The 20,192-nt window shown below is 32.1% G+C and overlaps 1 protein-coding gene across 6 annotated transcripts in view; it reads right to left on the minus strand.

Moving 5' to 3' along the window:
- Positions 1-20,192, minus strand: part of trio (trio Rho guanine nucleotide exchange factor) — a 167,408-nt gene that overhangs the window by 73,903 nt on the left and 73,313 nt on the right. For all 6 annotated transcript variants that reach the window (XM_069039410.1, XM_069039408.1, XM_069039401.1 and 3 more), the window contains one exon: positions 6,886-7,250. In XM_069039410.1, coding sequence (XP_068895511.1) covers positions 6,886-7,250 — 365 coding nt within the window. The remainder of the gene's footprint in view (positions 1-6,885; positions 7,251-20,192) is intronic.

Genomic DNA, 20,192 nt, shown 5'->3' on the forward strand with positions numbered 1-20,192 from the left:
CTAAACTGTCACGAAACTGCCGCCAGTAGGTATCTCATTTTAATAAAATTAAGTCAGTGAAATGTCCAATGTGTGCGAAATTCCGTGCTCGCCACTGTACCTAGCGCATGTAAAATTTGAAATATGTATATCCTTCAAGCAGTAACATTTTTGCCCTGAGATTATGCTCTAATTAATGTATTCTAGTGCATTTTGTGGCGTTGGGTTACAAGGCTACAATTCTCGCTGGACGAAGTATAGTTAGTAATTCATTTTAGAGAGTTAAAATTCAGTTCAGAGAGTAGTATTGAGTAAAATCTGTTCAATCAGTACATTTTGTTGTTACGTTACATTTCATGGCACAGCGAATCTACATAAATTAGTTATTTATACATGGCTGTTTGTATTATGAGACGCTGCTTAATAATAAATCTTTGAAAATAAGTGATAAACCTAATTAGGATTTACCGCTATTAATACCTTGAACATTGGAGGAATAAGAATGAAGTAGGAAGTGTCGACACAGTTCATCTTCTTTTCGTTATTGGAGGTACAATAATAATAATAATTAATATGTAAAAAATTACATTTCTATTGATTCGTTTATCGAATTTATTGAAAATTTTCGAGTAGGCTTTAAAATTTGAAATTAGGAGATAAAAAAAGAAGAGTCGACTAGTTTGTTTACATGATCTTGTAACCTACTTGCTTATAGTGTTATGTATTTAGAACGAAGAAAGTTAACATGCTAATAAAAAGACTGCTTAATTAAATATAATCAGCATATTATGTACTGTCGCGAGCAAAAAAAAAAACTGGTCGTCAAAATCATAATTTAACACAATAGAAAATGGTCCACTGTAAAACGGTCGTAAATATCATAACCTATCAATTATCATCATGTATGACATTAATTGACATTGGTTAATTAATTTTTTTGACATTTTGTTGACATGGGCATAATCAGGCAGGGATTTTTTTTTTTAATTTGTGACAGTCTAACCAAATTTTGAAATGACGTTAAGAACGACCAGAATTTTTTTGCTCGCGAGAGTACTCTCGTGTCAAAAATGGATTACTCCCTAGAATTCGAACTTTTATGGAAATAACGTTTTTCATGTTGTGTGTAACTAGAATTTTCAAAAGTTATTTTGAATGCCAAAGGTTGGTTACTTTGAATTGAGAGATTAAATCCAAATAAATATGCCGCCAGTAACCAGAATTGATTGTGAAACGAAAAATCATCTATCACTTAGCGAGAAATTAGTCATTTGCAACTGTTACAATTAATTTGCTGTCTTACATTTTTGGGATATCTTTGGTTTGTCACCAGAAACCACATAGCCTCCAACCTAACCAAATTTATGGCAACCTAGTAACGAATATCCCTAAATCCTAGGGAGTAATCCATTTTTGACACGAGAATATGTATACTTCTTTTGTAATGAAAATAAACAATTAATTGTCAGTTGCAGAGAATATGTATTATATCAATTTAAAATCGCTTATACGTAAGTAACTACTTTGTAATAAGTTACATTTTTGGCGTCAAATTTGTAAAGAGCGATCAAATTAATTTGTAATCGAGTCATCCATGGATTTGAATCTATATGTCTTTTCGATTGATATGCCCAGATCTACCCTATGTTTTAAGCTGTGTTTTTTGTTCAAGAAACGACATACGATTTCGGGTTCATGGATAACTCGATTACCAATTAATTTGATCGCTCGATATTTATAATTATAAAACAATTTATAAATTTACGATTTATTTTTTAAATAGAAAAGGCAAAAAATTGCTTTGAGAGCGCTTTCATTAATTTTTTAATATATCTAATAATTTATCTGTTGAAAGTATAATATTAAGATTCATGCAAATTAGTAACAAAAAATAAACTAAAAATGTATTTCACACACTAGAGTGTGTCACTGTATACATTTTTATTCTTTTTAAAAGGTGCACAAAATGTTGTTTGGCAACTTTTCATCAATTGTTTCAAAAGGTATCTGAACAGCTCAAATACCTTCAAAATTTATATTACATTTTTAACAACAAAATCTAATCTTTTCGTTGAATCAGACAAGTGATTTAGTTAATTGCTTGTGTAGACACCTATTTTTAATGTTTAAAGAAACTGATAATAATTGCGCTTAATTTTCAATAAAGGAAACATGTGCTAAAATTACATTTTTTAACTTGAGGTAATTTTATTATTACTTACTGAACCTTCACCGTCTAAATTATCTGCATTTTAAATTTCATAAAAATCCGTTGGCAAATAACCGAGATATGTAATTAGGCTCGAAAGTCTTACCTGAGACACCTTGTATAATATTATATAATTTAATTATTCTAAATAATTAGGATTCAATTTGATCATCTAAACGAATTTCAACCTAAGTGAAGTAACATTTTGATATTGTAAATTCGTATCAAGTTGTTGATAGAATGTATGAATTAATACAAAAAAATTGTAATTAACGATATATGCAGATAATAAAAAATAAATTACACTTAGTTTTATATCGTTATCCCAGTTTTTTCGTGTGCCAGGAATAAATTTGAAGGAGACACGCAACACCGATCACAAGCGCCAAACACCATTTGCATTTTTAAGAATACATCAATCAGAATGCTTTGTTGCATATACGTGTTTCGAATATTAAGGAAAGCGGCGATGAAAAGATATTCATTGGTAGGCTACTTATCGATATATCGCAAAAGCCCATTTTGTGAAGATACGCAACAAGCACCCAACCATAAAGTATTTTTAAAAACATCATTGCTTCTGGTTCTGTTTAAAACTACCTAAAGTGTAGTTAAAAGTCGTTCCCAACAGGATTAGCATAATCCTGGATTTTAATTTTAATTAAAAAGATGCAACCGGTCACACTAGTCTGGATTAACTACTTTGTTTCGGTGAAATTAATATCCCGCCACTGCATGTAGTGTTAAAATTGCTAAAATTATATAAAAACAAACTGACTCCATTTACTACGCAAAGAAGTTTGCTAATTTCAGTACTATTTAAAATAACGGCTGCAGATTCTAAAATGTTATGCTATATTCACATGTGGAAGTAAAACCTGTCTACACACTGAATAATACATTGATAACTATTGAACAAATAATCAAATCTTTTCCATAATTAAGGACTTTAAAATAAAAGTGAAAATTAATTAGTGCAAATTAAAAATGTTGGGTGTTTAAATTAGTAAAGACTGCATGGTCGTATTTACAGGTATGTAACTAAAAAATGGGAACATCAAAGGTTACTGTGTAATATCACAATATGTACTATGTATTGCACTTTGATAGCTACTGTCTAAGAAATGGTTTTAAAGAACTACATTTCTTATAAAAATAGTTTCCAAAAAATAGTATTTGATTACTTACTTTAGAATTCTGTGATATGTTTCTGTAGAGTTCACTTTGGAACATGAAAATATTATATAATACAGGTGTATCTGAAATACGTGTGTTAATTTTGACCAGTGGAAGAACTCGTCAGTTTATGAAACTTTTCTCTATAACATTTTTACGGAAAAGTATTACAAATTGATTTAAAATTTGGGAATAAATTAGCCATCAAAGCGCCTATGAGTGTTAGAAATGGACCCTTGTCAAAAAATGTATAATGGGAACTGTTATTCCACTCACATATGTATGCTGTAAAGCAGCCTTTAGGAACGAATAACCTCACTTTACATGTTGACATGTGTCAATCAAATTGTGTCTTATGGGTGACAGTAATAAATTTCAAATTTTAATTTGCAAACGTCAATTATAATGACAATAAAGGTTATACTACACGCAATTTTTATGAAATGACAGGAAAAGGGTGGACGAAACTTTTTGGCCGGAATAGTACAATCGCGGCCATCCAAGAGTGAACGATAGCTTGCGAACATTTCCGTATTTTTCGTTAGATTAAATTACTGTATTCATTGGCGTTCGTACAGCCTGTTTTGTTGCCAACGCCTCTTTAAACATATTGAAGATGCAAGTCTTACTGAAATGTAATTCTCTCGCCACAGCAGCCAACGACACGTTTTCTCCTAGCTTAGCAATAGCCCTAGCTGTCTGAGTCGGATTGAGATGTCGTGACATTTAAAAAAATGCTTTCAATATTTTTTTTAACGCTACTGTGAAACTATGACATTTTAGCACGCCTATGATTTAAAGTAAAATCAAACTATAAAAAAAAAACGTTCACTTTTGGATGACCGCAATTGTACATTGTTATAGAAAAAATTAAATAAGCAAAATAACAATTATGTCAACGAAATTGTGACAGTCTTCAAAATGAGTTTTACCGCAGATGAATATTGTAACATGTATTTAGCTCTTGGTGCCACAGAAAATAACGCGACATTTAGCTGCACAGACATACACGATGCGTTTTCCCAGTGCCACCTTTATTTTAAAGTAAAGGTGGCACTGGTTTTCCTAACGGAAGGCATCCCAGTATGAATGTTATTAGGCGTTTTGACCAACCACTGTGACAAAAAAATGTAACCATGACAACTACATACGGTATTTTTAAAGTCCATTCAATAAACATCTGGACTGTCAAAATCAAAATTGCAGTTGTTAAGTTGGTTAAATCACTAGTTATTTTCATATTGCCCAGTTGTTATCTATGATTTTTTAATTTTTCAAACTATTCATTTGTTTAAATTGACATTGTCAAATAAATTGCAAAATTATTTAAGTGTATTTTGTAAAAGGGTTAAAATGGAAAGTTCAAAACGAACTAGGGTGGTTCTATTGGCGCGAGAGAAGAGGGCCATAAGAAATTATTATGAGGAACAAACAAAAAAGTGATAATCACGAGAAGAAATTACAAATTTGTGCCAAAGCCACTCCAGTATTGTTAACTAAGAATTGGTGTTCGTTCTTGTGATTCACAAATCAAAATTTTGGAGAGATAAATGTTAATCAAGTGTTAAATAATTTTGCTCTGAATAAATGAAACAGATTATGTAGTTTATTTTGGATGATTTTGGTTGTTGTTTAATTTGTTACCTGTTTTCAGTTTGTCGCGTGTTTTCTATAAACTTCATTAAATTGCTCTCATTCATTTAGTTGCTGCATTTCACTTCAAGTGTGAAGCAATGAATCATTCAAAACATTTTTAGTTCAATGATTAAAAATGAAAACATAACCTAAATGTTTTGTAACTAGATTTTGATATCGGTACACTCTAGCGAAATTTTTTTATATCCAAGTAAAATCAAAACAAGCATTTTATTTAAAATTTAATTTTGACAGTCCAGGAGTTTTTTTAATTTACTATAGTTACCTATTGCGTTGCTGCCATTTTCATTTTCACTTTCTGAGAGTTTTTTTTTTACTGAAAGCTACAGAACACTTTTTGGTACAAAATCGGAGTCTATGCTATGCTACTAAAACGCTTGTCCGTCTTTTTTGACACCCGATATTTTTAAAATTAATTTATATACAATTTTCAGCAATTTATGTAAAAATATCTAAAAATACTTGTTTTTTTTTACATCTTAATATACCTCTCAAAGTGTGTACTTTTAACAAATTTGTGTGTACAATAAATTGAAAACAGAATATTGGAATTTAATTTGATTTTAGCAACGTTAGAAATAATTTTTTTCGGCCTCCGTCTAGAAACACTGATTTTTTCGGCCTCCGTCTAGAAACACCGATTTTTCATTCGTCTAAATCGTCTGGAAACTAGCATTTCCCTGCCTAGGCAAGAAAATCGACACAGGCATTTTTAATGAAAGATTTTAGGTTGGCAGCACAAAATGTCAGTGTCATGTGGCATTTATGTACAATTTTTTAAGTTTAAAATATTGACGGGCAAATTTGTATTCTTTATCGCAAGCTGTACATTGTGTATAGCAGTAGGAGCCGAGGGGGTATCAAGCGTTGGGTTGGGAATAACAGAAACGACAACGACGGTTTTGAATATTTGAGGATTGTCGGTCGAAAAAATTTTGTGCATTACACGGCTAGAAAATGTTTTGCAAGTGCTCGCACTTGTGGGCCTCGGTTGGCGCCTCTGCCCCACAAACCGTGCTTGCACTTGCAAAATGGCATTTTCTAGCCTTGTGATACAAATAACTATTTTGGGCACCGTTAATGAAAACGGTAATTTTACCTATGTACAAGCGGATGAAAAGTAACTCTTTTTCGGACGCTGAGCGTGGCGCCATCTGTTGGTACGTTTAGTAAGTTACCAACAAAACCGACAAAACCAATAATTGTCCTGTTACCATAAATTATGTACTATGGTGGACAATAAATTTAGGCCGGCCTGTCATTGACTTGACATCAAAATGTGAAGCTGGCATTATGTTCAACGCTCAACAAACCCCATTTTCGATTTTCGTCATTCTTGTCCTCTTGACAGCGATTATCAAAATTAAAATTGGGAAAAGAAGCGTGCACCAGAGTGAAATGCGTACTACAAATCAGTTATGGTAGTGTGTCATGATCTGTAAGTTATGAAAAGGGCGAAGAAAACGCCAAGATTGAAAACTTTTAGTTTGACAAACTAACACATCAGTCATAATGATAATAAATGGTCGCTTGCATTGACTTTTTTGAAATGTCACAAATTTGCCGGCCTAAATTTATTGTCCGCCATAGTAAATAAGTAATTGTATTACAAATATGTGGTAAATTTCTAGTTTTGTTGGCAAGCTGATAAAAATATTATTAAAAAATTGTTAATATGTATTAATAAATGGCCTATTGCTAAACCGTAAGGCGGGAAGAGATAAAATGGGCACCCTGTATCTACTTATTTGAAAAGAGTCTGTGTAACTTACAATAAGACGTATCAGAAATAATTTATTTGTTCCCTTCAACAGCGCTGCTTAACTAGTCGTAAATACCATAATGTGGATATGACGATGACTTACCTTAATTCCTGCAACAAAGCCTCTCCTTGGGCGATGGTGGAGGCGCAAGCATCCAAGCTTTGATCTCGATGTTGTGCGGTCTGTTCCAATAGCCTCTCCGTGGCTTCTAGGCTTTCAGCGATGCTTTCATCACTTTGCAATTCCTGTCTAAGGTCGTCGACCCAATTGCCAAGTTCCTTTTCGTGGGTGTAGAACAGTACTGCCAGGTCTAATCGACGACGTCTCTGTTCGACCCTTGTGGCAAATGATGTAACATGGGCTTCAAGTTCGTGAGCGACGGAGTAGATCTCATCTGGGTCGCATTCGCCGGTATGAGCCAATTCTTCTGCGGCTGCCAGAAGTTTATCGGCGTTGGTGTAGGTGTTCTGGAACAAAATAAAACGTCCATTCAATTCATCCTCCATAAAAAGAATAAACAAAAAAAAAAACGTGACAATCAGCTGCAGACCGGCTGGGTTTTAGAATCGCCAGCGAACCTGTAGATTTTCTTTGATCCAATAAGATTTTACTAATCAACCTAATTAACTTTAAATAGGTAAAATAAAAATATTATTGAAAAATCAATATTGATAGGTAGTTTATAAATAAATATTGTTACTGTATCAACATAGATCTGATGTCTCATTAAAGTAGAAAAACTGCTTAATATTGTCGGCAATTTTGATTAATTGTCAAACCGGAGAAAATATAAAATTTGCAAGATTAATTTTTCGGCTCAATTTAACACGTCGTAAACAATTATTATCGACCATCGCGTGTTCTCAATTTTATGAAAACTGTTAAAACCGTAATTACCGCATTTTTGTAAGCCGACAAATGTCAGTATTAACTGACACATGGAGACATTATCCTGGATTTTAAATTTTATCCTACTAGTCGAAATGATTTTCAGACGTCTAGAGTTCAATTTCACATAAAATGAAAATAGCAATTCGACAACAAGTTCAAGTAGAGATTCTAAAAAAATAGTTTCCAATCAATGGCTTTTGTCGGGCTATTTTCAGAATATAACTACACACGTATTATACCGAGTGGAACAAAAGTATCAAAAAATCGTTGTAACTTTTTAATTGGAAAATTATGAAAAAATGTTTAATATAAAAATTGTTTGGTTTATTATCATGCATGACGTTCAACAAAAATTGTCAACATTCTTGATATTGCATTTTATTACTTAGTAAGTTAATTTTATCACCTTTGTTTATTTTTTACATTTTATTCTTTTTCCCCATAATGGCAAAACTGTATTTATGAATACAGAAAGATACGCTTGTTTGAAAATCACACAAAAAATGTATGGGTGCTATTTAATAAAAAACCAAAGTTGGTTGCCATAGCAGCGAAACAAAAGAAGATAGGAACAAACTAGAAAGACCAGATGATGCAGGATAATACACCAAACAACTTTTATATTAAACATTTTTTCATAAATTTTCAAATTAAAACGTTACAGCGAATATTTGATAGTTTTGTTCCACCCTGTATATATATTTTTTTCTCTTAATCGCATTTCGCTTCGTGAAATGTAAAAGGGAAAAAATTGTGTTGACTTTTTTGAAACCCTCTGAGGTACAGTTATGTCAGATAAAAAAATTTAAAACTGAAAGAACCCCAATTCAATCGTCAGCAATCGTTTATCCACTTACTCCAAGTCTGTGAAACTGATACTTGCTATATATCTAAACGGCAGCATATGGTTTGGACGAGTTTTAGATTTATGAGATGGATTTAACCACAGCAACCCCATTTTTAAAATATTGCCTAGAGTAAACCTTTGCCTTTGCAACTTTTCGTGTGTTACTCGTCCATAAGGGTGAATTTTAAAAAATCTAAAAAAGATCCATAGTGAAACACATGTGAACTTACTGTACAAACTGGATAGTAAAGTGAGGTAAATCATTCACAGCGAGTTTAGGAACAGTGAATCAATTTAGGGAAAGTTGAAAAGCTTTTATAGTCTATTAAGCGAGATTTGGAAGGATTTTAGACAATTTATTCGAATCTCTTGGCGCATTACATTACGATTTTTACTCTGGCTTTACACAATAAAAGGTAAAACGATAACATTCATCACGTAATTACTAAACATGTCACTTTTGCAACTTTCAAATCAGTAACGAACCACATCAAATTAAAAAAAATACGGGCAATTAATGGTTATTATCAGTAACGACTCAATACGAATTGTTTCTGCTTTTTAAATAAATAACGGTAATTCTTCAGATGACGATTAAAATCTCAAATGAGTAATGTCTCATATACCAAGAGAAGGCGGTATAACATAAGCGATGAGCAAAATGCAAGTTGCGACAACTTTCATTAATTTTCTTATTATTCGCCTCGCTAATTAATTACTTAGACTCAAGAACAATGTGGGCTTGACAGACAATGTTAGCACAGAGAAAGACGATATGAACAGCAAACATCTTGATCGATAAAACTAGGGAAGTAGACTTAAAGCGTCTTATTACCTTCTCCACTCTCCTGGGAACATTCATCCTCATCAACATAATACTCCAGAGTTTGAGAGGTAATCGTATTTTAAGAATTTTCAATTATAATAAAAATATTATAGCTATTGTGTGCTGTACCCTGATCGTTTACATAAGAAATACCATCTGCGTGTACAGAAAAATTATTATTTCTTCTCAATGCTAATAATTGGGTAAGATCAAGTACAGTATAACTTAGGAAACGTAAAAACTAGAATTTTCAAACCATTAAGTAAGGAAGTATCATACAATACATATTTATTATCAATAATATGACTCTTTTATAACATTTTTCAATTAAACTTATACACTGAAGTCTTTCAAGTTAAGAACTCATACAAGACACTATAATATTATGGGGCAGTAAGTATTGGTATTATTTGTAGAACAAATAATATATGTTGTTTGATTTTAGCATGAATAAAAATTCAAATGTGTTCAAAGAAGCATTTAGTCTTTTTTTGTGTTGAAAACCATATCTAAAGATACGGTGACCTGCAGAATGACTTATATAAAATATTTTGGCAGTTACTTTTTGTCTTATGAAATGTAATTGCAATACATACACAGAAATGAATAATCTTGAAATGCCAAGGATTATCAAGCGCGAAAATGTTACGGAAACGGGAGTGAAATATACACAGCAGTTAGCAATATTGATTGTGCTCGCTGGGTAGGAGAGCGTCGGTTCCCCCAGGAGAGTTAGATCTGGATGAGAACTGTTGTCCAAGGTCAACGGCCAGCTGCCCTCGGTCATTTCTCAATAAAGATCTTAGTAATTTAGACATTTTTATGTAACAACATCATTATTATTAAATAAACTTTTATGAGTAAAAATTAAATGCATTCTTGGTACAGCATAAATTTCCGACTAAAATAACGTCTTAAAATTAAATGCAATTGTGTTAGGAGTAAGTAAATGGATTAATTATTTCGATTTCCTGGAAATTGTTGCACAAATAAGACGCACTTGTGCATGAGAACTAAACTAATTATAATGGAATCAAAATCTCATAATCAGAATTTAAATAGATATGTACTTCCAGTTCTAATGTTTTTGTTCCATTTCTCTATCGTTTATCGTTTAAAGAAATTACAGCCACAAATGATCATAACCATTATATTTTGAAAAACATTTCCTTTATTTCTTGAGGGGGTGTTTTACATTAAGACTCTTTTTTGTAAAAGATAATTTGATTGGTGATATTTTACTCTTATAGAGCAACATTACTTTCATGATCATTAAATATAACAGGACAACCAAAAAGCACAGAAATAAATGTGGACAACAAAATTGCCCGAGATGAATCATCTAAATACAATTACGTTAATCCGATCAAATACGTTTTAATGTGAATATCCTCGTAGTCGTAACACCCTTGGATCAACTGAATCAACAAAAAGTTGCAGTGGATTCAATTATCATCGTACCGTGAGTATACATTTATCAATGAAAGTTGACATCCAATATTTATGGTTGTGCTATCAATTATACACCGAACTAACTTGGTCTGTTAACACTTGATGCAACATGTGAAAACCAAATTTATGAACCATTTTTTAGAGAACAATTCCACTGCTTTTATGAATTCGTAAATGACCATTAATATACAACTACTATTGGAAGTTATACAAGAACATTTTATATGGACGAAAGCCTGAATAAATAAGCAAATCAGTAATTTCGTAAATTTTTGAAGCGTAACGGATGTTAATAGCTTGGTTTTGTTTTCAGAGGGCTGTGAGTAAGGCGTGGAGATTCTGAACGAGACGTGAAATTGCTAATGCGCTAAGAAAGAAATAGATGATGAAAGTCTGGCTAAGCTTGTTGGAGTATGCCTTCGGAAGATCTGCCGGAGTACTTGCACATTTCGGAACTAATTAGAGGGTGTATTTCCGACATTCAAGCCTTCTTACACTGAGAGTAAGTCCACTCACGTATAGAGAGCTTTGACTTTTGTGTTTGGTTGAATGACTGAGGGATTAGTGCCTTTCCATTCTCGAGTGTAGTCAAAGCATTTTTTTTTAAAATAAATATCGAACAATGCACACAGAGATAATAACCTCCAACCTTTATTATCAACGTTTTCAATATGGAAACAATTTAATCTTTATTTCTTCTGTGAAACATTAACTGGTTGTAGTCAGCTGTATAAATGAATTACGTTTATCATTTAGTTATTTTCTTCATCATTTCCCAATGAATCAATGTAGTAAATTGTTAACATTCTCTGTTTATTATTTACAAAAATATTTATTTATCTACTTCTTAGTATTCTTTTTACATAATTATAGTCTTTATTATATTTCAAATTTTTTAAATAGAGAAACGCATTCATTCAAATTTCGTTTCACTCACCCGTCGACACATATGTCCTCAATTGAAATAATCACCCCTCAGACCGGAAGCAGAATAAGCATCCCCATAAATTTAAAGCGAGAAATAGAACGAACGTTAAAAATTACAAACGTTATTAACTTAAGTTCTAGTGAAAAAAAACGAACTGTGTTAAGAAAATTATTGCTCAGGAAATTTAAACTTTGAAACACAAACTGTCATTGTACCAAAAAGTTTTCTAAAGTAAACTTTGTCGGATTACTGCATAAAATAGTGCTAAAATAATATTAAAATAGTTCCAGTGTGTTTTCCTTCAATTTTCATTATATTCCTTCAACATGATTTTTATAAATGCAGGTTACGATCGCTGTTGGAATTAAGTACTCTTATAATATAGCGAAAATATGACCTCTGTGAAAGTTAATTCTAAATATTTAGGTTGTAGCAAACACAAGACTATTCGCGCTAAATTTCAAAGCTTTGAATTCTGTCAACCCACATTTTGTTCTTCAAATGTTTGAATATATAATCATATCATGTCATTTATAGTTCTGAAACAAAGAAATGCCCTCATAACTGGCTTAACTTAAAATGTACGTCTATTCACCCCTTTGACATTTCATGAAAGAAGATAGATATGCTGGCATTACCTAAATGACACGCTGCCATATGTAAGATTATAAATCACAATTTTATGTTTTTCTTTTATAGCTACGTTGTAAAAAAATGATATTATAACATTTGGGCCGTTTATCGTTGGGTATAATAAATCCAGTTTGCATTTTCATGTAATATTATTCACTGCAAATTAAAAGTTGAAGCGCTAAGTGCACATGAGGTGACCTCAGAAATTCCATAGATGGCAGCCCCAAATTCTACCTGAGACTGGTCATGGCTTCTTGACAACTAGAATTAAAACCAGTCGTGTCCGGGCGAATTTTGCACAACCATCGGTCACAATACAAAGCGAGTTCAAACGGATATTCAACAGAAAGTACCGTTCATTTAGGTGTAATCTATAATCTATTAACCCATGTTAAAATATACTGCATATGTGTTGGAATATTTACGGTTATTTAAACGCTGAATATATAAGTTATCTTTTGAAAATTTATTAATAACCTGAAGACTTTTATTATGTTTTGCATTAAAGTGACAGTAAAAGTTAATAAACTGAAGCATGGATTCTATTACGTCTTAGTTATAAGGAAACACGACTAGAATTCTTATTAGTCCAACAATATAAATTCACATAAATTCTTAGAGAAAAAAATTTGTATAAATAATAATCACAAACATTCGTGAAAAAACCGCTAGATAAAAATATGTATAATGAGATTAAAATGTATGTAGGTATGCATTTTTTAAGACTATGTACGTACATAGTTATTTCAACTAGTGTTGAACAAAATGATTAAAAGAACAGTTTACTTCTAAATAAATCGTGAATTCTAAAAAAAATGCAGTGTGAACGCATCTTTAAAAATATGTATTTCACTAAACATTAAACATAAATATGACAGGGGGTGTTCATTCACAGTGCAAATCTGACTGACAACACTTGAAGATTAAAAGTTCAAAAAACGTAAAACTACGGTATGAAACATAGAAGCTTACCAAATTATAAAATACGAAAAGCTTTCCAGTTTAATTTCTCTCTTAATAGTCTGTGCTGCATTTTTGCGAGAATAATAAATCCCTTGCAGACACGAATCCGCGTATCACCAAACCGTCACACGCAATTCAATCACATTTCATAACGTGTATTATAAATGTGGTAGAAAAACCGGCAAATAGCAACTCTCTTGTCGGTAAAAGCACGTGAAGGAGGCCGTCACATCCACTACATTACATTTGCAGGAACGTCATTCCGTCACTGTTGACGAGAAGAAGCCGTTGGTGGCGAATACAAAAGAAATGTTGAATAGGTGCGCGCGCGCAAACTCCAGCAGGAGGCTGTGAAGATGCCCGCCAGATACATTACTTCGTCTCGTTCCCGCGCTGGGCTTTCGCCAAGTTTCCGGCAGGAGGGCTGACGAATTCACGAGTTGAATTGAAAGCACATCATTCGAAAGTAGCTATTGTTGTTTCGATTTACAGACGACGAAAATGCGAAATAACATTCGGGTGGCTGTATTAATATTAAACCTTTTCATAATACTCAATATAGGGATTGTTTAAAAGTAAATACTCGGAGCATTTACTATTTTTCAACACTTGAAACTTAACAAATCAGTTGTTAACGCAGTAAATTTAGATCTTTACAGATGGAATTTTTTGTTATGTAGGTTAATAAACTAATTACTAGTAGTTCCTGATTTACAGTGCAACAGGCAAACGCTGATTAGAAAACGTTACAAAATAGTCAGTCGTCCCACCTAACTAATAAACAAAATTTAAAAGAGAAATAAAGATTCATATTTACATACTGCAGGTACCCATATAAAGCAATTGAAATTTGATCAGAATCTATGAATAACGATGAAATAAATTCAATTGATATTCTATTTCCTGAAGTCTTAATTGGTTTGAAAAAACATTAAACCTTTAGCTGATGCTTTTTATGTTCGCGATAATAATATAAAATAATAATAATAATAATGGATTAATTAAGTTTCCAATACTGAGAACTAAATTACGCTCTATTCGAAATGATGACAATAATGATTAAAGATGTTAATCTTGTGTTATGTTTAAAGTCACAAAATGAAACTTTCAACGATGTTTAATATTACCAGATCTACAAATCATTCTCAACTGTTGTTCTCAATTGTTACGACAAAAAAAAAAGATTTGATTTATTAGAATAATAAAAACATAGTTATTTGTAAGGGAGGAAAGTGTGGCATTCCTTCAGCGGGTGAAATGGCCACCCAAGAGAGGAAATGACATTTTAATCCAGAGGTATACATATAATTTTAGAATAAACTTTCTCAAAATCAAGGCATTCGAGGCAACACAATTGCCGTTATCAAAATTACGTTTTTTGTCAGAATTTGAGAATTTTCTCCTATGTGAACGGATTTGATAAATGTCACAACTTGTCAAAACGAAACGTCAAGCTAATTTTAAAGGTTTTAATCGATTTGGAGCCTTTAAGGGGCTCGTCGAACAAAAAAACGTTGTATTAAACTCGCTCGTGTGCAAATTGGACCTTTTTTGGCACTCGTGGGCCTTTAAAACGCTCGTTTCACTCGCGTTTTAAAATGGCTCACGCGTGCCAAAAAAGGTCCAATTTACACACAAACTCGTTAAATAAACTACTATTTTTAACGTCCGTCAAAAGAAGTGCAAGTTTTTTCATTCGTTTGCGTTCATAATAGTATATTATGATACAAGTTTATAAGGAAGCCTTTAAAGCACGCGCGACGAGTTTAACGTCTCAAAGGCTTCCTTATAAAGGCGTATCATACGCTATTTTTTATTATACCTGCACTGCAATCTGAAAATTACATATAACAAAAAAAGTAAATTGAAATACCTTTTCCGAAGTAATCTGTGTCATTAATCGTTGATATAGAAATGATCAATTGTTGTTGTTTCGTTGCTATTATAAATTGTGTATAAATGTCTATTTACCATTGTTTAAAATATAGGTGAATTTGTTGTTACCTAAGCGACTTTAAAGCTTTAGTGTTTTAAGGAGCCGATTTTGCACGCATTTTAGTGTCAAAAACAGAGAATATGATTCAATTATAAAATTTTTCATTCATAATTAGTAGTTTTTTTAACGAGTTCGTATGTAAATTGGGATTTTTTTTTGGCATGAGTGGGCAAATTTAAAACGCGAGTAAAACGAGCGTTTTAAAGGTCCACGGGTTCACACAGGGAACAAATTTTCAAATTTTGAGTGTCGAAAAAATTGTTATTTAAAATTCCGAGCGCCAAAAAATTTTTCTATGCAATTCGTTAGTAAAGTATCTTTTTTTTACTCGGCGGATCTGCGCACTCGCTTCGCTCGAGCGACAAATTTTCCTTTTTGTAAAAAAATACATATTACTTTACTCACTTGTTGCATAAATAACTATTTATTAACTCGCTGGCTTTGTTCAACTTTTACGAATTTTTGAAGAATGGATTCCAGTAGTGATTCAGAGGCAATTGCTCCAAACATATCCTCGAAGAGACTAAAGTGGTATCATCGAATTTATTATCAAATAAAAACTAGGAAGAAATGAAATGCAATATGATCTACCCAAGAATTTAAAAAAAATCTAGGGAATAAAAAAAAATGTCGGAAGATATCTTTTGGCTTTTCAAGCAGGTCGAAAACGTTAAAATCAAATTCCTTTTAGACAAAAGTTAAATGATTGAGGAAAAGATCTAGAATCAGTTTTAATAATGTCGTAAGATTAATAATAAATATGTAGTGATTTTTTTGATAAATCTTATAAATTAAAAAGTATATACTTCTTGGGGACAGGATACCACATTTTCGACCCTAAAACGAGTGCAGAAATGCCTACTTTCTATTGAGACAGAAGAACAGGTTTTTTAATTTCAAATAACTTGGTGATAATAATCATCAATTACATCGCTATAAGATTTCATTTTAGAGTCTAAAAATATTAGGATTGTTGTTAAAATTGTGTAGCCCATATTTGGTTCGTTCTTTTCCCAGAAATGATTGAAACTAGGTTTTTTAAGTCAAATTCATCAATATTGAACTGACTCCAAAATTTTTTGTTTCCAATGTCACTGAAACTGGAATTATTATAAAAAATACATAATAAAAACGGAAACCCATAAATTATAAAGGTTTTTAGTGGATCGTTTTGTGCGAAATTTATATGTGAGCTCCATCCATTAATCCTAATTAAATAATTATTTTTGGTTTTATAACGGTGCAGAAGCTGTCTTCTTTCAGAAAAGATAAAATGATATAACATTTTATAATGTTATTATAAGAAGGGGAGACATTTACTCATCATCGATTTTTTGTCTATACTTTTGCAGATACGCCTGCGCTGCTACTCTTGCAAAAAATTATAATCTAAATTATGATTTATTGTTTAGATGTTGTTTAAAAGTCACATGCCATTTTCTGAATTAACCAACAATCTGCTTGGCTTCAGCTCTTCACACAAGGACATCTTATATTTTGTTCAAATAGATACACATTTTACAGAAATAAAACTCATCGTCCTTCAATTTGGTAGAGCGTAAATTTAGATGATTTGGATGTTACTTGACTATATAAACATATACTTCTTCTAACAATAGTTTCTGGAACTTTTGGTAGATGTCATATGCGTAGTAGTAAATTGAGGATGAAAAAATTGCTTTCATTGCTTGAATATACTGCGTGCCCCAAAATTCGCGGAACAACGTAGTAGTACGTTGTTAAGTAGTTATTAAGATATCAGGTAAAAATGTTTAAAAAAAATCAATCTTGTTTTTTGTAGAAGATATCGACTTATTCGTTACACTAAATGTGGCAACATAACGGGTGACTATTAAAATTTTCACTTGGAGTTGGCTTTGAAGTTTTTATTTTTTCTGTTACTTTAGACACACGCAAGAACGAAGGACAAATGTCACTCAGTACAATTGAAACATAACCAAATTAAGAGAAAAAACATTTATTGAAATGTCAAACTTGACAGTGTCTAAGGTGCAACGGAAAACAAAGAATGATCCATAGCCAACCCAAAGTGAAAATTTTAATAGTCACCCGTTATAAAAACATTCTATGCATCCCAATAGTCTGCAAATATTTCATTTTTGTTGTATCCTTGGAAATGAGAGGGAAAAATCAAAGCCGTGTTGCCGTATAAACCATTCACGATTATTTCAAATTCGGACTATCTATGAAAATCTGACATTTTAGTTGGCAGTATTGTGATTTGTCTTAATAAATCTATTTTAGGTTATAATTCAACCGAACACTGCTCCCAAGTTGTTACATTTTTTAAATAATTGAACGCATTAGGAACAATAGTCGTAAAATTGTAATTGAAATGAAACATACTCGTACATATTTGTAGGGCAGTTCTGGGTAAATTCTTATTAACTAAATTAATGACGGAATTGACAACAATGCGAATATAGTCGTTTTCAACGACATCCGTGCTGTCAGTGTCATTTTTAATATGTTGGTGCAGATTGTACACAAAAATTCATAACCAGTATTCAGAGTATAAGCAAATCCTAGTTAAAAAAATGTCAAACAAGAATTTAAGGTTATGATAAAAGAAAATTTATATTTGGTGAAACATCAACAACAAACAAGAAATCAATCTTCAACTGGTATAAAACATGGTTAAACTAGGTAAGTCACCCTCGGAATCCGAATCACACTACATATTTTCCTTGTTTTGTTGAAAATGATAGAAAATAATTTGAATTTGTCAATTTGCCGCGTCAAGGTAAATTGCCAAATTATGAAACTCAAAATTACTAAACTGAAACAGCACGTGATGCCAACATACTTACATACTGACAGCACGGATGTCATTGAAAACGACTATATTTAAAAACGAAACGTCATATGACAGGACCTGACGCCAATCTAAAAAAAAATATCGCGGCCTCCTACGTGTTTAAAATAATCGTGAACGGCATATACGCTATTTGAGGTAAAGCGAACATAAAATTACTACTTGGAAATGTTGGAAATAATGAAGAAAATAATTGCAAACCTGATCACAATCGTTCAAAATTATTAGGCCGCTGGCTAGTAAAAGACAAATAGTCAAAAAAAATGTATTATTTAAAATAAATGAGATCAAAGCTGCACCTTTTGGGCCCCCATATCTTCAAATCTAAGAGGTATAGAATTTTTTAATTATTTTTCTCGTTATTTTTTAACATGAATTGACATTGCCTTATTGAGTTTTCCGCGAATTTTGGGGCACCCAGTAGATAAACAAAGATGTTAAAACAAAGAAAGTGATTTTGCAGCGATTTCTATTTAAACCCACATTTGTATGACTGCGATTTTTAGTTTCAAACTGGTACCATTACGAAAACCATTACATACTACGTTGTAGATTTAATGGCAAACAAAATAGTAATAAAAACAAAAACGTATTACCCAAGCGATAAAATGACAATGTGAGCGAAAGATACCATCCGTAACGATTACATAGGTAACTTCAATCGAGTAGGGAACCACGCTCCGGAGAACAAGATAATATCTAAAAGTCTAGCAGACTAGTGAGAAGTGAAAAGAATACAGGTGAATTATAATTATTGTCCTAACAAATTTGACAACCAAAAACAAAACATACTGATTTTTAGTTTACTGGCGCTTGTTCAGTAATACATTTTTGGAAATATGAATTCAGTTAAATTTTAAATACATAATGTTTACATATTAAAGGTACAGTTACTAAAAAAAAACTCATTACCGGTAAGTTTATCGATTGAATGTATAATTTATTCATGTGGGCGTGGGCCCGGCAGATATTTACTTGCCTGTTGCAGTACAAAATTGTTAGGTAATGCCTGTCGTGGAAAAAATTTTAGTAACAATCTAACCACGTGCTATCATCAACAGTTTATTAACAATAAGACATAATCCATGTACGTATTTAATTAAGCGTTACTGAATCGTGTGCTCAAACAAATTGCGGTCAAGTAATTTGGTGCTTGCTTTTGATTCTGTTAACGTACAGCGTAGCTTCCATCTGCTGTCAAACATAGATGTTAAACGTCAATTATTGAGAGAACCAATGATGTAAAATTTTTCTTTTGGGGAAAACAATACTGTTTAAAACTAATCAACCAGAGTTTCCTCGTTTTTTTTATTGCGGCAAGATGGATTTTACTTTAAATTAAAATTGTGATCAGAGTGACGTTATGCATCTGAAGGAAACGCACACACAATTATTTTATTAAAATGTCTCATTATGATTGAGTTGAGTCGTATTTTTTTTTTATTTAGGAATACTCGAGCTTTACTCTACAATAAAAGATAAATTAATAGCATTAAAACATATCCTTGAATTTTTTATTGCTGTCTAGTCTGGTCTTGGTTAAGGGAATAAAACCTATTCAACAAAAACTGCCAGTGACAAAAAATTGCTTAAAATACAGTAGGTTAAATGTACCGTGCGATCAACAATTATTTAGATCAAAGAAGGCGTTGAGATATTCGACGTGTGAGCGGAATGCTCTGGAATGGATGGAAGTATTTCTGGTTGCATATACATACCCGTTTGAATTTAAATTTGGAAATTTTTGCCGACACTCGGCCAAACAGGCAACAGGGCTATACAGCTATACAGTCCAGTATCTATTATTACTAGAGGTCGCCCAGCGGTCGAAATTCGACCGTTTTCATTAAATTTTTAAGTTTGAACGTTAGTGAGTTTTTTTTTTATCAGAGTATACCTCTATAATTATCGCATATAATTTTTTTTGAATTTTGTTCTATTACGTCAGCAGCGCGCTTTTACAAATACGTCACTATTTGAAAAATAGGAACGATAGGAAAAATGAGGTAAAGTTTGGCTATGGCATATTTAAAAAAC

The sequence above is a fragment of the Tenebrio molitor genome, chromosome 1 (genome assembly GCF_963966145.1).
Source record: "Tenebrio molitor chromosome 1, icTenMoli1.1, whole genome shotgun sequence".
Lineage (NCBI taxonomy): Eukaryota > Metazoa > Arthropoda > Insecta > Coleoptera > Tenebrionidae > Tenebrio > Tenebrio molitor.